The sequence below is a fragment of the Carassius gibelio genome, chromosome B5 (assembly GCF_023724105.1).
Source record: "Carassius gibelio isolate Cgi1373 ecotype wild population from Czech Republic chromosome B5, carGib1.2-hapl.c, whole genome shotgun sequence".
Taxonomy (NCBI): domain Eukaryota; kingdom Metazoa; phylum Chordata; class Actinopteri; order Cypriniformes; family Cyprinidae; genus Carassius; species Carassius gibelio.
Window position 1 is genome coordinate 18304916 of NC_068400.1, and position 15754 is coordinate 18320669.

The 15754-nt window shown below is 37.3% G+C and overlaps 1 protein-coding gene across 1 annotated transcript in view; it reads right to left on the reverse strand.

The window, feature by feature from the left end:
- The window catches only part of LOC127957304 (MLX-interacting protein), a 33665-nt gene extending 18803 nt beyond the window's left edge, over positions 1–14862 (reverse strand). The window contains exons 1-9 of the mRNA XM_052555771.1: positions 14161–14862; positions 12626–12732; positions 12451–12536; positions 12250–12339; positions 12120–12161; positions 9750–9996; positions 9574–9663; positions 7291–7385; positions 828–1395 (exon numbers count right to left, since the gene is read on the reverse strand). Of these exons, the coding sequence (XP_052411731.1) occupies positions 828–1395; positions 7291–7385; positions 9574–9663; positions 9750–9996; positions 12120–12161; positions 12250–12339; positions 12451–12536; positions 12626–12732; positions 14161–14525 (1690 nt within the window). The 5' untranslated portion in view covers positions 14526–14862. The remainder of the gene's footprint in view (positions 1–827; positions 1396–7290; positions 7386–9573; positions 9664–9749; positions 9997–12119; positions 12162–12249; positions 12340–12450; positions 12537–12625; positions 12733–14160) is intronic.
- Positions 14863–15754: the final 892 nt, after the last annotated feature.

Consider the following 15754-nt stretch of genomic DNA (forward strand, 5'->3'; position numbering starts at 1 on the left):
CTTCATAAACATTTTCTAAGCTTGTTTGTCATTGTTTCTTACTGTTTTATTTTTGTTTTGCCTTTTAATAAGAACAACAACAATGAATGCATCTTTTGTTTTAGTGTTAAAAGGTGAAAGGTATAGATGTAAGCAAAACAGACAATTGTCTTTTCTTGTAAAACGTGACAAATTCAAAACCGAAAGCCCCCGAAGCCTGCGGCTTATAACATAGCAAAAGAGGAACTCCCATTGACAAAATCCAAATCACAAATACTACTACTAATAAAAAAGAACAGGTTGAATGTTAACTAACCTCTTTCATTTCCATAGAACTATAAAATAAGATAAACGCTCATCAGCATGCATTGATTAATCCCATGTTCCCACAACTGCGACCAAATCATGTGCTCATGCGACCAACTATGAAAGGTAGTTGCAAAAGAGCGACCAGTGAGAAGAACGAGTCTGGAGCCCTGTGCATGCCAAACCATGAGGCCTGGTCCGTACGGATCATGGATCAACTGTGATCCGTTACACAACATGTAATTGATGTATGTATTGAACACCAGTAACACAGACTACAGCCTAAGCCTAGTGTATTAAAAATGTGTTATATTAATATATTTCTAGTTAATGAAAAAGCACAGATTGCAACAGATTTCAACCTGTAAAACTTGCATCTTCAATTTAAATAATGTTGCTACTATACTGTACTGTAAAGTTCTAACAACCACAGCTACCTTTTTTTTTTTTTTTTTTTTGAAAAAACATTTTTCATTGTGTTTTTTTTTTTCTTAATGCAGTCTCAGCATGTTACTAAATCTGCTTTGAGGAAAGACACAAACCTGTGAGTATGAGTTGAGGAGATGGCAGCGGATTGGCCGGGACAATCGGTCTCCGTGTATGTCTGGTCTTTTTGCTAGAGACAGTGGGCAGAATGTTTTTGGGCAAGGCAAAGCTGACTGGCTGTGAGTTGAGTGAGGTGGAGGTTGAGGCTGCAGGCTGTGGAGATGGTGCAGTAGGCAGCTCAAAGCTTGTTCTGTGACTGAAGGTAGTGGCTGCATCAGTGGGGGTTACTGTGGAAGGGGCAGTGTGCGTTATTACGGATGGAGGTGGGATGCTTGGGACAGGCTGGGGGACTGTAGCAACTGCAGAAACACCTCCACACTGAAGAGATTGTGGGGCTGGTGGGAGAGGAGGAGCTGGCGGTGGCAGGAGTGATGGGACGGAGGGAGTCACTTGCTCTGGGAAAAGAGGCATGTAGGTTTGTTGATAGGATGGGCCAACAGCGTTACCATTGTCCTGGTTGGAGACTGAGAGGTGGCTGGACAATGGAGCAGAGGGGATGAGACGGTAGTCCAGTGGCACAGAGGGAAGCTCTGTGGAGAGCGGCATGGATGACAGCAAAGGAGCCTAACAAACAACAGATTTGAATATCAGCACACTCTGACAGAGACATCAGGCTCTTTCCTACCGTTCTAGTGGCCATATAGTTATCTGAGAAAAACAAATACTAAATCACACAAGTAGGAATATTTGCAATATGTTTGCTATTGTGGTAGAAGATACAATTCCATACATTAATACAGACTGACACTATAAAGCTTACTGAAAAACCAGTTTTACATAATCTACTTCCAGGAGCACCCCTATCACTGCACATTTAGCGTGTTTCTTAAACACACCTGATTCAGATCAACTGCTCATTAGTAGAGACCCACAGACTTGAAATGGGTGTGTCAGACCAAGGATACATGCAAAAAGTGCAGTGTTGGGTGTTCAAATCTGTATTTAATATCTATTTATTTCAATTACCGCCCAATGTTGTCCAACAAAACAATACATATTAAAAGCTACTAAAACAAATAAAGTTAATGTAACCTTGTAAGCCTTTATATTATGTGCAAAAAAGGGTTAAAATCACATTTCATTCTAAAATCGTACCATTATAATCTAAAAACAAAAATAAGGCTTTTAAAGCAGAAGTTAAATTCACTAAACTAAAAATGCTTTATGAGTTATGTTAGGCTATTTTGATTATTCCATTGCAGTCTCTTTACAGTCAGTGCTTTCATGAAAAAAAATACACTTACTTGTATGATTATTATTATAGCGCTCCTATTTAAAGGGATAGTTCACTCTCAAAATTAAATTTTGGTATGTTTTATCTTACCTCAAGGACATCCAAGATGTAGGTTTCTTTGTTTCCTCAGTATTTCCCATTTTGATATTTTTAGGTCCAACCGTTCTTGTCTGTGACTCACATAATGGATGTCTATGGTCACCACCTCAAAGAGCATGCACAGAGGAGTCAAAATTAAACAATTCCCCATCTCAAGTACACATTGATGACCTAAGACATGAAACGAGCGGTTTGTGTTAGAAAACGAACAGTATTTATATCGTTTTTACCTCTTGTACACAACCACGTCCAACTGATCTGAGTGCGTGAGTGCTTCCCGATGTGACGTGCGCGCCCGCTCTGGCTTAGTCTGCGCAAGCGCGGAAAGCGCCGGAAGCGATCTCTCGCGCGTGTACATCACTCATTGTTTACACTTACTGCCTATGGTTTACACAGATTTCAGAAGTATTACCTTTCACTGTGAAGATCAAAACATATTTAGACGTACAGGAAATTGCAATGGAAGACGATTTCAATATATCCATAGACAACGTTGTATTTTTTTCACAACCATATTAATTTGAACCAGAATACACAGACCAAGTACTCAGGAGCGATCCGCTGCAGCAGCCTTTAAGCCTCAGAGAGACAGAGATCTCTTCAAAATTGGTGGTGTTTTAGTAGCAAGTGTTGTGAGATGCCAACAGAAGTGGAGAGCATATGTTGTCACGAATGTAACAACTACAAGACGACGACGAGGACATTGACAGTATCGCAACACACACCTGCCTGACTGAAGATCCTGAGTTTTCTCCACAGTTGAGACCCAGCGTTTTGCACGTTGTGTTTAGTAAACCACGTATAAACCGGAGGCGACGCCAGAGGGACCCAATGGCACGCTGTCAATAGAGCGAGTAATGTGTCGCAACAATTATAGGATGCATTATAAACAAATTAATTAATTACAATTACTGCATTATATTTCATACAGTGCAGATTGGTGCCGTAGCGTGTGGTAAACAATGAGTGATGTGCATGCACGAGAGATCACATCCGCGGCTTTCCATGCTTGCACAGACTAAAGCCAGAGCGCGCGCGAACATCACATCGGGAAGCACTCGTGCACTCAGATCAGTTGGATGTGGTTGCAACGATATAAATACTGTTCGTTTTCTTACACAAACTGCTTGTTTCATGTCTTAGGTCATCAATGTGTACTTACGATTGGGAATTGTTTAATTTTGACTCCTCTGTGCATGCTCTTTGAGGTGGTGACCATAGACCTCCATTATGTGAGTCACAGACAAGAACAGTTGGACCTAAAAATATCAAAATGGGAAATACTGAGGAAACAAAGAAACCTACATCTTGGATGTCCTTGAGGTAAGCTAAAACATATCAAAATTTAATTTGAGAGTGAACTATCCCTTGAGTTCTCTCTGTTTGGCGCACATGCACGAGGCGGTGCTCGTTCACTGAAATTTAGTGGAGAATCCCAGAATAGAAGTCTCATTCACTTCAGACAGAAACATTTAAATATTTCCATGGCTTTCTAACATTTAAAGATGGAGGATATACCTGTGAATGTTTTGTATTCAGGAAGACAGCACATCTCAAACACATTAAACAGCAGAGTAGTCTGTGTCTCAGTCAGAGCTTTTCTGTCTAAGTATATGATGGGCCAAGCTGCTTAAACTACTTCGAAACGAAATGATAAACTATGTCTTACCAGTTTTAAAAGGACTTAATATGAAGCTTGTCACATGTTCAGAACAAACTGGATTATGCACTTTTACATTATAAATAATAGTTTAATAACATATAAAATTCTTATACAAACATTTGGATTTGTGTCGAATGAGATGTGAGCAATGACTTCCAAATAAATCCAGCCAAACCCACGCTCGGTCTATCCTCGTATGCGCGCATGCACTGTCACCATCTAATGAATTGTAAATGCAGGATTTTTAAAAAACAAATAGGCCTACTGGAATGCAAAAATTCAAAATCTGACATTTTCCGGAACAGGATCCAGCAGGATAAAATTAAGTACTGGTCTTAATACTCACAAAAAAAGTGTTTTGCTGCCAATGAAGCGGTTCTCTGACTGCACAGCATCACATACCAGAGTTACGTTTGGGATAATTATATGTTTTTTTTAAATGTCAATGTCAGTTCAACACACTGCAGTTGTGTTTTAAAATACAACAACAAGCACCACAAAACCATTTAAAGAGGAGCATTCAGTGGTCTCCGTGACGGGATACAAAACAGCCAACGTAGTTAAAGGGGTCATATGACAAAAACATAATGAAAAAACATTATCTGTTGTCCTAGGTGTAATAAAATGCGTTTATGCGATTAAAGGTTCAAAAAACACATTATTTCCCACATACTGTACATTATAGTTTCTCCTCTATGCCCCCGCCTTCTGAAACGCTTGATTTTTTAAGGCTCATCGGTCTGAAAAGTGAGGTGTGCTCTGATTGGCCAGCTATCCAGTGCGTTGTGATTGGCCGAATACCTCAAGCGTGTGACAGAAATGTTACGCTCCTTAACATATTGTAATGCCCTGTCCAGGCAGAGCAACGAGACCTAAACATAACACCCATTATTAACATGATATACAAACATGATTTCTAGTTGTGTCCTCTTCTGCAAGGCCAAACATAACAGCGTCACACACCGTGGCCTTGAGTGAGCGGAGGCCAGCCTGAGAACGGTGCGGCCAGCGGATTCTACGAAGGAGTGTCCGTCGGGCTTGCGGATGCCACATGTGATGACTGCTGGACTACACTTCGTCCACGGTGCAAGCTGATCCATAGTGCAAGTTGATGTATTTCATCAGCAACCAGCACAGATCAGCTCCAGGCATGACGAAGCATATATCGTCTTCTTTTGGAAGGCCAAACAAAGTAGTTTTGCTTTCACAGAGAAAAACACAGCGTCTACACGACATGGTGGCGGCGGCAACAACAATACTACAACGAGATTAAAAGGTATGCCTTCTTTCTTTGCGTGAACATCTGGGCAGTGTTATGCAAGTCTTCCCACATACTGACATAGAGATGTGTGTGTGGGGGGCGGGGGGTTGTACGAGCCTTAACTTTTATAAAGAATATCTCTTTGGATTTTAGACTTTAGTCTTTTTAACGAGCTTGTAACACTCCAAAGAGAAAGAAAAACATTTTATTTGCATCATGTGACCCCTTTAAATGATCTCAAACTTATGGTGCGCTCTTCATTTTATCAAATGATAATCACGTCTATTTATTTAATAGTCCTGCTACTAGCATTTTATTCAGACTAAAACACTTTTTGGTTAGAGGGTGATAATGTTTATTTCTTTTTTTTTGAGTAGCTTTTGCACATCCTGACATGCCGTGTGCTGCTGCAATAGCTGCATTTTGCAGCATCAAAGCTAATGATTAGGGGGGGGGGGGGGGGGGGGTTGTGGAATGCTCGTTTTCACTCAATATCCTGTTAATCTTGAGTACCTATAGAGTAGTACTGCATCCTTCATAACTCCAAAAAGTCTTTAGTTTTATTATATTTATAAGAGAAAGATAGTCTGTACTGATTTTTCCCGGGAAAAACACGAGCGCCTGGAGGCGTGACGTGTGGGCGGAGCTAAAGAATCACGAGCACGAGTAGGCTTTTGCGTTTGGAAGCAGTGACATTACCATGAGGAAAAAAACATCATCCAAAACAAACCATGGCTAACAGTCAGATTCAGTCGTATATTTATGATCCAGAATCAGATCCAGAGGCTGAAATTTAACAAGAGCAGCATCAGCAACAACATCTCTATGTAGTATGTATTGAAACTGTATATATTTGCTTAGGGGTTTTGGAAAATGACTAAGTTCCACTTTATGTCGTCTTTTTTTTTTTTTTTTAAGCTGTACATGTGGATGAAAGGTTTGATGAAAACATCGCATGTTGTTTACTTGATAGCCGATAGCTTTAACAACACAGAGATATTTGAAGCAGTTTTACTCACCGCCTGCAGTTCCAACACACAACCGTGACCCTTTTTCGTAGGGATTGCATCATCCTTAAGAAATAAACGATATGCAAATCCGGCGTCAAACTGGGCCTTGTTTGTAAAACAAGCATCTTCGAAATGCAGGGAACAAACAAAAACACTTGCACAACTCCGTCGATGCTCCGTAAAAATAAACTCTGTCCACTGGTCCCTTAATGTTTTTTTTTTTTTTTTTTTAATCTGTGCAGGGTTGTATTGCCCTCGCAACCAAAAACACACTTCTTTTGTGACATTTCGCGACGCTCTCGCTCTGATCAGTGAATGTCTCTGCTCCGCTCTGCTCTACGGGAGCGCGCGCTCTTCCGGCAGAAGTGCCCTTAGGACCCATATAAGGAAATTCCGCTCCATTCACAGTCACACAGACCCATACTCGAAAAAAACTTTCCGAAACATGTGACAAACCGGAAGAGGTTTTTTGGAACAAAAATACTCCTTCAAATGTACAACTTAATTTTTGAAACTTTGTCCATGTTTAGCATGGGAATCCAACTCTTTAAAAGAATAAAAAACTCAGTATGCATGAAATAGCATTTCACCCCCCCTTTAATCTATTAATTGATCATTAATTTAAATGACGAACGATCATGGAAATGATCGAAAATTTACATCCCTAGTTCAAATAATAAAGAAGATGCTGGAAAAACAAAGAAAGTGCAGGACATGGAGGATTTTTCTGAAGGACACTGTGCGGTTGTATTTTGTGTTAATTCAGTTTAGTTTAATCGTAGTAAAAAATCAGTTCTTTACATGAGTGTAATACATAACAATGGTTCTTCCAACTGGGGAAAAAACATTGTCACTTTAAAATAATTTTTTTTTTGTTTTGCCATATACAACCCACCCATACTTTCCAGTTCTCCAAACAAGCATACTAAACTTGTCCTTCAAACAGACCTTTGTTTATTTTGCTTAAAAATGGTGCTTATTTGAGACCTTTGTGCAACTCACGGTGTCTGATTATACTATGCACAAATGTTCAGTAATAATATGCAATCATTCTAATGGGTTATACTCACAATGTTGAGTTTTATAATCATCACAAAGCAAATGCACATTTGTGTAGGAGGACAGAAAGTTCTTACAGAACAGGGCCAATTACATCCCTACAAATTTGTGAATCCAAAGACAGGATTGTTACCTGTGTTTGGGAGCTGCTGCTGGTTAAGGGAGTGACTGATGGGGTAGTGGGGGAAATGGAGGGGAGGGCTGGCTGACGCAGGGTGTGAAACAAATCTAGTTACAAAAAAAAAAAAAGAGAGAAAGTAAAACAAAATATTTGATTCAGTCTGTTAATTCTTGAACTACTCCAACAGATTCAGTGAATTTGTTCTACATTAATTGAATTTCAGACCAATTTATATTAATTATCATGTTCCAAAAAATGGTTTGATTGATATAAAATCAACAGCAAAAAGAGTGAATTAGTCAAAAATCAGACACCATTTTTTTTTCAAAACAGTCATATTGTGAAACAATACCAAAATGTAATTATATATATATATATATATATATATATATATATATATATATATATATATATATTTTTTTTTTTTTTTTTTTTTTAATTTTTTTTTTTTTTTAAATGTAATTTATTCCTGTGATGTGAAGCTTCATTGTCACATGATCTTTCAGAAATCATTTTAATATACTGATTTGGCTGTGTCAAAACTTTATATTTTTAAATATTTTTTTAAAAGAAAAGCTATTTTAAACTATAATAATATTTCACAAAATTACTGTTTTTACTGTATTTCTCTTGTTAAAGGGTTAGTTCGCCCAATTTACAAAATTATGTCATTAATAACTCACCCTCATGTAGTTCCAAACCAGTAAGACCTCCATTTATCTTCGGAACACAGTTTAAGATATTTTAGATTTAGTCCGAAAGCTCTCAGTCCCTCCATTGAAACTGTGTGTATGGTATGCTGTCCATGTCCAGAAAGGTAAGAAAAACATCATCAAAGTAGTCCATGTGATATCAGAGGGTTGGTTAGAATTTTTTGAAGCATCGAAAATACATTTTGGTCCAAAAATAGCAAAAACTACGACTTTATTCAGCATTGTCTTCTCTTCCGTGTCTGTTGTAAGACAGTTCAAAACAAAGCAGTTTGTCATATCCGGTTCGCGAACGAATCATTCGATGTAACCGGATCTTTTTGAAACAGTTCACCAAATCGAACTGAATCGTTTAATCCACAAATGACTAAAGCTGTTAACTTGTTTAATGTGGCTGAAACTCCCTCTGAGTTAAAACAAATCCAATATCCTGGAGTAATTCACGTACTCAAACAGTACACTGAGTGAACTGCTGTGAAGAGAGAGATGAACACCGAGCCGAACCAGATAATGACTCGTTCACAAGTCAAGAACCGTTTGCATCGGTTTTCGGATCACCAGTAGTTCTTTCTGAAAGTTCGATTCAATAAACTGGTTGAAGAAAACTGTTCACCGGTTCTTTTGCACTCGACGTAATGGTGTCATTGGTGATGACTGCAAGCCTTCGTTTTACTTGGGCTCATAACATTAGCAAAGAATCAGTTCAGAATCAATCACCAAAAGAATCAGTTAGGTTCAGACGCTCTTGTGTGTCGGTTTGCTTCACACTGAATCACACATGCGCAGTATCATCAGCTCTTCGGTTCTCGAATCGGACATGTCTGACAGAAGCGGTTCTTGACTCGTGAACGAGTCATTATCTGGCTCGGCTCAGTGTTCATCTTCAGTTCTCTCTTCACAGCAGTTCAGTCAGTGTACTGTTTGAGTAAATGAATTACTCCGGGATATTGGTTTGTTTGAACTCAGAGGTGTCAGCCACATAAAAAAAGTTAACAGTTCAAGTCATTTGCGGATTAATGCGTTTTGGAGATGAAAACCGTTTAAAATGATTCAGTTCGATTTGGTGAACTGTTTCAAAAAGATCTGGTTTCATCGAATGATTCGTTCACAAACCGGATATGACAAACTGCTTTGTTTTGTCTTACAACAGACACGGAAGAGAAGACAATGCTTAATAAAGTCGTAGTTTTTGCTATTTTTGGACCAAAATTTATTTTTGATGCTTCAAAAAATTCTAACTGACCCTCTGATGTTACATGGACTACTTTGATGATGTTTTTCTTACCTTTCTGGACATGGACAGTATACTGTACACACAGCTTCAATGGAGGGACTAAGAGCTCTCTGACTAAATCTAAAATATCTTAAACTGTGTTCCAAAAATAAACTGAGGTCTTACGGGTTTGGAACAACATGAGGGTAAGTTATTAATGACATAATTTTGCAAATTGGGCGAACTAACCCTTTAACAAAGATTTATCCCTCAATAAACTCCTAGTTTGCTGCTTATTAATTACACAAGCACTCATTTTGTCAACAAATCAATCCATATTTTGCCAATTAACAAGAGTTAAGGTGTTTGTACCTTGCAGAGGCTCAAAAGTGTCCATGAAGTCCAGATTGGGTTGCAGTGGGATGAGGCCTGGCTGGATCATGTCTGCATTACCTGCATGGGCTAAGAAGACAGTGAGGCTTAGGGAACGTTTGCCATATTCTTGAATAAACATGTTAACATGGGAGACTATGATTGTCATTTCTCACCAATTTCCCTCGGATCGGGCCATGCTACAGGTTGATGAGAAGCCAGTGTGGAAAAGAGTGTGTCTGAGAATTCAGACATGAGCACATCCATGTCGAAGAGCGAGTCCATCTCCATTGGAACAGGTGAATCATGACTCTTTCGGGATCTATGACGGCCTCCCACACTGAAATCCTCATCCTGGCACAAGAGGACACGGCAGGTGTCTGGACACACTTCCCCAAAGAGTGAAAACTGTTCCTCTGCCCCCTTTGGAGGTCAAAATGCAACAAGCAGGCCAGGTCAACAGAGACACTCAAGGTTCATGCAAAGATAAATGCAAGCATCAAGCGTGTGTACTAACATATGCACTAGCAGTCGAAAGTTATTTGAACTGGTTCTTTTTAGTGAACTAAATGAACCAGTTCACCAAATAGGACCAAACCATCTGAAACCTTCTGCGGCTTGAGCAGCAAAGATCTACAAAATTACAAAAGATCTCAATGAAAACAATTTTTCTCTGATGTATCACAGTCAATCCGACTCAAAATAAGCATATCAGCATATATGATCCTCTGATGAATGAACTCTTTTAGTGCTCCAGCTCCTCCAATAGTCACTGAACTGAGGAAAGAGTTCCAAAAGAGAAAAGGCTTCCAAAGAGCCGCTGATGTGAGTATACACTTGAATGAAAGCGCGAAATTCAAGTTTTTGCAGTTTCTCATGGTTTATGTAAAAAGTAAGGCTGATTAAGACATGTAAAACCTTATGTGTTCTTTGATATGCTTTTTTTTTTATTTCTCAGAAACTAAAAAACTACATCTGGCTAATATTCAGTATGATTATCAAAGCATAAATCCAGTAAATCACTTCCATCAATACCTCCAAAGCTTGCACAGATATATAACAAATCCTGGTTCAACATTTTAGTCTGTAACATTATGCAGTTTTCATTTATATGTGGTCTATTGCTAATGTTTGCATTATTTTTTAAGATTCATCTGTTTACATAAGAGATAGCTTGTTTCTCCATTCTTTTCATGTGTGTTTTTGTTCGGGATGTTTTGTACTTGTTCAGAAGAGTGTATCTCAGTGAAAACACGAAAAACTCGTCAATAGATGCTAGCGTTGGTTTCTAAATGATGGGAACTCGTCAATGGTGGGCAAAGAGTTAAAAATCTGTTTGATCTAAGGGCTAAACCAGGAGTTTCCAAACTTTTTTGTCAGCCGAACAACTTGGAGTTTTCACATTAATATTAAGAGAATTAAGGACATATTTTTGGTTCTCTGATGTTGATTATTAGTAACATGAAACACATTTATTTAAAAATGATACAGGGCTGTGCGACTTGGCCAAAATATTTTATTGTGAATATTTTGCCAAGCGTTGCAATTTAAACGAACTTGACAATTTTATTTCATATGAAAATGTTTCATATTTCTAGGGCTGAGACATCCAGACACAAAGAACAACAGACTCCTATACTCCTAAAGGGAAGTTACTTTTTTAAGGGTGTTACCACTTGGATGTAGTTTTCACAAGAACCAGCGACTACAAGGTACAATACAATATTTATGTTTTACATCCTCCGATCAAACCCCTTGCACATTTTCAGTAGAACATGTGCCAAATGCTGTAATCTTCTATGCACAAAATTATGCTAATGTGAATGTAAAGAAAGTGAACATTGCATGCATTGCATTTCCTAATGCACATTAAACTCACAGTGCTTGCAGAGATGGAATTTGTGAGAAGCAGCATTTATACCCTGGGTTAAACCACAGGCAGAGTATACTCAAATCAAGTGAAAGCTGATTTATTTTCAAAATAAAAATGTGTCCCAAAACCTGAGCTTTAACTATCTTTGTGGGTAGATGTCTAATATCCTCTGTCAGCTCATGACAAACATCTTCAATGCATTCTTGTCTTTCACTGCAGGCTTAAACAGATTTTGGAACAGCCATTTGGCTGTAAATAAAACTGACTTCATTCCACATCACTAGCCAGCCAATCGTGATCATCCATGATCTGGCTCTGGCTCTCTCTATATATAATTACTAAGTACGGTAAACGTATCTATAAATAAACTAAGTTAATGCAAACTGCTGTCTTTCAAAAGTTTATAATAAAAAAGACAGTACAGAGAGTTTATACCTTTCCTTCACAGTCTTGTTTTCATTTGTGTAAAATTAAACAGTCTACCCTGACTAAACTCTCTTGTTTAGTGCTGATCTCTTTAAAGGAATAAATGGCAAACTGAAATTGAACAGCAAAGTTAGTTTAACAAATAAAAGAAAACAACCTCAGTAAGAGCATGCACGTACACTTTCATGCTAAATTACTAACTATAGTTTAACTTTATAGTGAAGAAATAAAATCCTTTTAAAATTACCTTGAGAAGGCTGGACAGGTCTTCATCTTTGTGCTTCTGTAACTATGAAATAGAATTTGAACAGTACTTTATAAATAACAACTTGGTTACACAGTACTGTACATTTAATGTAGAGAGCAAATACACTTACTCTTTTTTTGAAATATGTTCTCCATTTATGATATTCTCTTATGACAATTTCAATTCTCCTTTTCCAGTACTTTCCTTCTGTTGCTATTGCCTAGGTAAACAAAGGAAAAAATAAAGTACCCCAAAAAATGACCTTTGTGCAAGAAAAAAACAGTTTTTAGACATTCAAATCTAAAGATAAAAAAAATAATTACAGACTCACCTCTGTCGGTCGATGTACTCCTGAGTCCATATTGCCATCTAAAGGAGTGACAAAATGGCAAACAGGGTTCTGTCTCTTCTCTACATCTTCAGGAAAGAGAGGCATTGCAGATGGAAATTAATAATCTCATGTTTTACAATTTCTGAGTGGTATGTGTGCTAATAACTGGACTTACATTGTATATACCAGGCTCTCCAAATGGCGTTGTTGAGGCGAATCTTGTCTCTCCACAGAAGCTTGAGACCTTTGAAATTCTTCCATTTTGGTGACACCAACCTTCCACTTATGCAAACAAAACAGATATATTATTTATTTATTTTTTATTTTTTAATAGCAAGACACAGGTGCACCCATGGTATAAATTTTAGGGCTATCGGATCATGACATTTTGGGTGTTATTAATTGTCACACAAACAGCTGCAATTAACTATTTAACTGCATGTTTGGTTCATGTCACCTAGCTTACACATACATTGTACAGAAATACCAAAATATTGGACAGGCACTGAATGACAAATAAAATTAATTTTTTTCTCTCTTGTAATATTTATTGTTGGACTTTTTTTTTTTTTTGAGTCTACTGCATTGTTTCATTCCTTCTTATTGTCTTTAAATACCACTAAAATGTTACCAAAATGTTAAAAGAAACAATTTATTATGGTCATATTTGTATCTTAGGGAGAAGTCACTTAAAATTATTCAAGAGATATGTTGTAAATTACTCCTTATTCAAGCTGCAGATTTCTTTGGAATATTGCTGTACAGGCTAAATGTGGCACTCTGCAATGTCAATAAACAAAATGAGTTCTGTTTTGGCAAAAAAAAATTTGAATGATTTAAAAATATCTTCTAGAATTAAACTTTACTCTAAAACGAAAGCTGCACCACTGCTTAACAAATAAAATCACAAATACAATTACGGGCTGTCACAAACAAATCATCATTAAGAGTGTTTTGTTCTGATATTCTCAAGCATAATTCATTCATAAGTAAAATAATAATATTATTTTCTATGCTGCTGATGTGAAGTTGTCTAGTAAATTTCTCCCTTACTTTGTAAAACGTATTAATCCTTGCATAATTTTATAGGAGTGTGTCTACACTGTCACACAAAAAGTGACAATTCTGTCATCATTTACGCACTCTATAACTTATTATCAAAAATAATGTAAACAACAGGCTTGTTCACACAAGATATTTTAAAATTGGCTCACATGACTTAGCTATACATTTTTTTATATATATATATAAATATATATAGATATATATATAGTAGTCAACATTGGAAGTGGATCAAAAAGTTCTGAGTTGTTCTAAGAAAAGAAAGCATTTTGGCTTTTGGACAACTTTGATGAAAGGTTTTGATCCACTTCAAATGTTGACTACTGTTTATAGATCAAAGTATCAAGTGTGTGTGTGTGTGTATATATATATATATATATATATATATATATATAAACTGCTTGCTAAAACCAATTCGAAACGTTGTTATTTTGTATCACCACCAATACCATCACAAACGAATGTTTACACCTCATGACTAGAGAATTAAATGCGTACTGATTTGTCTAGAAACGTTGTGCCCAGCAAGCAGCGCGTTAATAGCTTTATATGAATGCTTTATTAATGGCGGAATAATATTTCCTGTGGTCGGTACAACTGGAGATCAAACAGATTGTGAATCGATCTTTTGTTTACTACCCAACCCACCTGTAGGCAAGCGTCATGCACTCAAAGAGCTTCGTCAGGGAAGCATCAATAGAGAGATGCGACGTGCTAGTCTTTCCGAAGTGATACGTCTGGCATGTTTGTTTATTTACAGTGTCGAAATCGTAACCTTTCTTTGGCGGGTGATCAGTATGAGGAGAAGAAACCATAAAATGACCGCTGTGGATGATCTGCGACTCGCGTCCTTCTGATTTCTTAAACGAAATAGTCGACTCCTCCGCGTCAGAATCGTCGTCCTGCTCTTGCTTGATTATCATCGTGGCCCGTCGGTATTGTCTGGTCTCTCGAGTAACGTTAGCCATATTTAAAAGTAACATACGCGCTGGACTTGTAGCGGTGCTGATCATTCACATTACACGACACATATTTCGTCCATTAGTACTGGATTTAGTGATATTATTTTAGAAGTTGTTTAAATCTCCCAACTTTCCCGCACGCCCCCAACATTAGCCGCCATGCTATCAATCGTAACTTGAAGTGATTTGGTGAACTCAATACGGTCGTTGCGTTGCGATGACAGAAGCGCGCGATTGGTTGTCTCGAGAGCACACCCACTAATACTAATAATAATTCAGCTCTTGAAACACTATGCGGACAACAACTGTGCAAGCCTGTCAAAACACTGCTCTTTGGTGAATTACTTGTTTAGCGGTAATGTTTATTTCTTTCCTTGACGTTTAATGGCGGTTGGTAAACCAGCTTTGGTGCATATTCCGCCACCCACTGGGATGGAGTGTGAGGCATTGATATCATAAGAGAGAGAGACATTTATTTATTTTATTTATTAACACCTACCCTACCTTTCTATATTTTCTTATATAACTTTGCTTTCAAAAAGAAAACAAGAGCTTCATATCCTTTGAAAGAACTGTTAAGTTCTGCAAAGTAAAAAAAATGCATGCCAACACAAATTAAATACATTTTCAATTGAATTATTTCCCTTTCATATGCCATACAACTGATTATTACATGCTTTACAGTTTCTGGAAGTCCACATTTATTGCACTGACCTGAACCTTGTTTCCCTATCATTTGAAGTGATTTGATGAGAGCAGAATGACCAATTCTCAGATAAGAAATTACTGTATCTTCCTTTCTGTTGCTATATCTAATTCTTACCAATCCAACGTGTTTTTGTATAATATACAGATGACAACCTTTATTTCCTTTATCCAACCTCTCCTGCCAAATATTTTTAATATCAGTTTTAATTAAGTCTTTCAATTCAGATTTACCCACAGGTATTTCTAAATAAATAACATTGTTTAAGGGCCTATTTGGCTATCTTGTCCACATCCTCGTTACCCTCCACACCAACATTACAACATTACACCAACTCGTTACCCTTAAGTCTATAAAAATACTGCTAAGTCTCAATTATAAGTCTTAAGTCTATATAGATTTGGTAAAATTTCTATATATTTCTTTATAATTTCTATATTTTAATATATCTTGTCTTGAATCAAATTTTCAACTTAAACTAGTAAGAACTGAAAACGAATCGGAGCAAATTACTACAGCAGATGATTTAACTTCTACCCACTGTAATGCTATCAAACTTTCCACCAACTCGCAT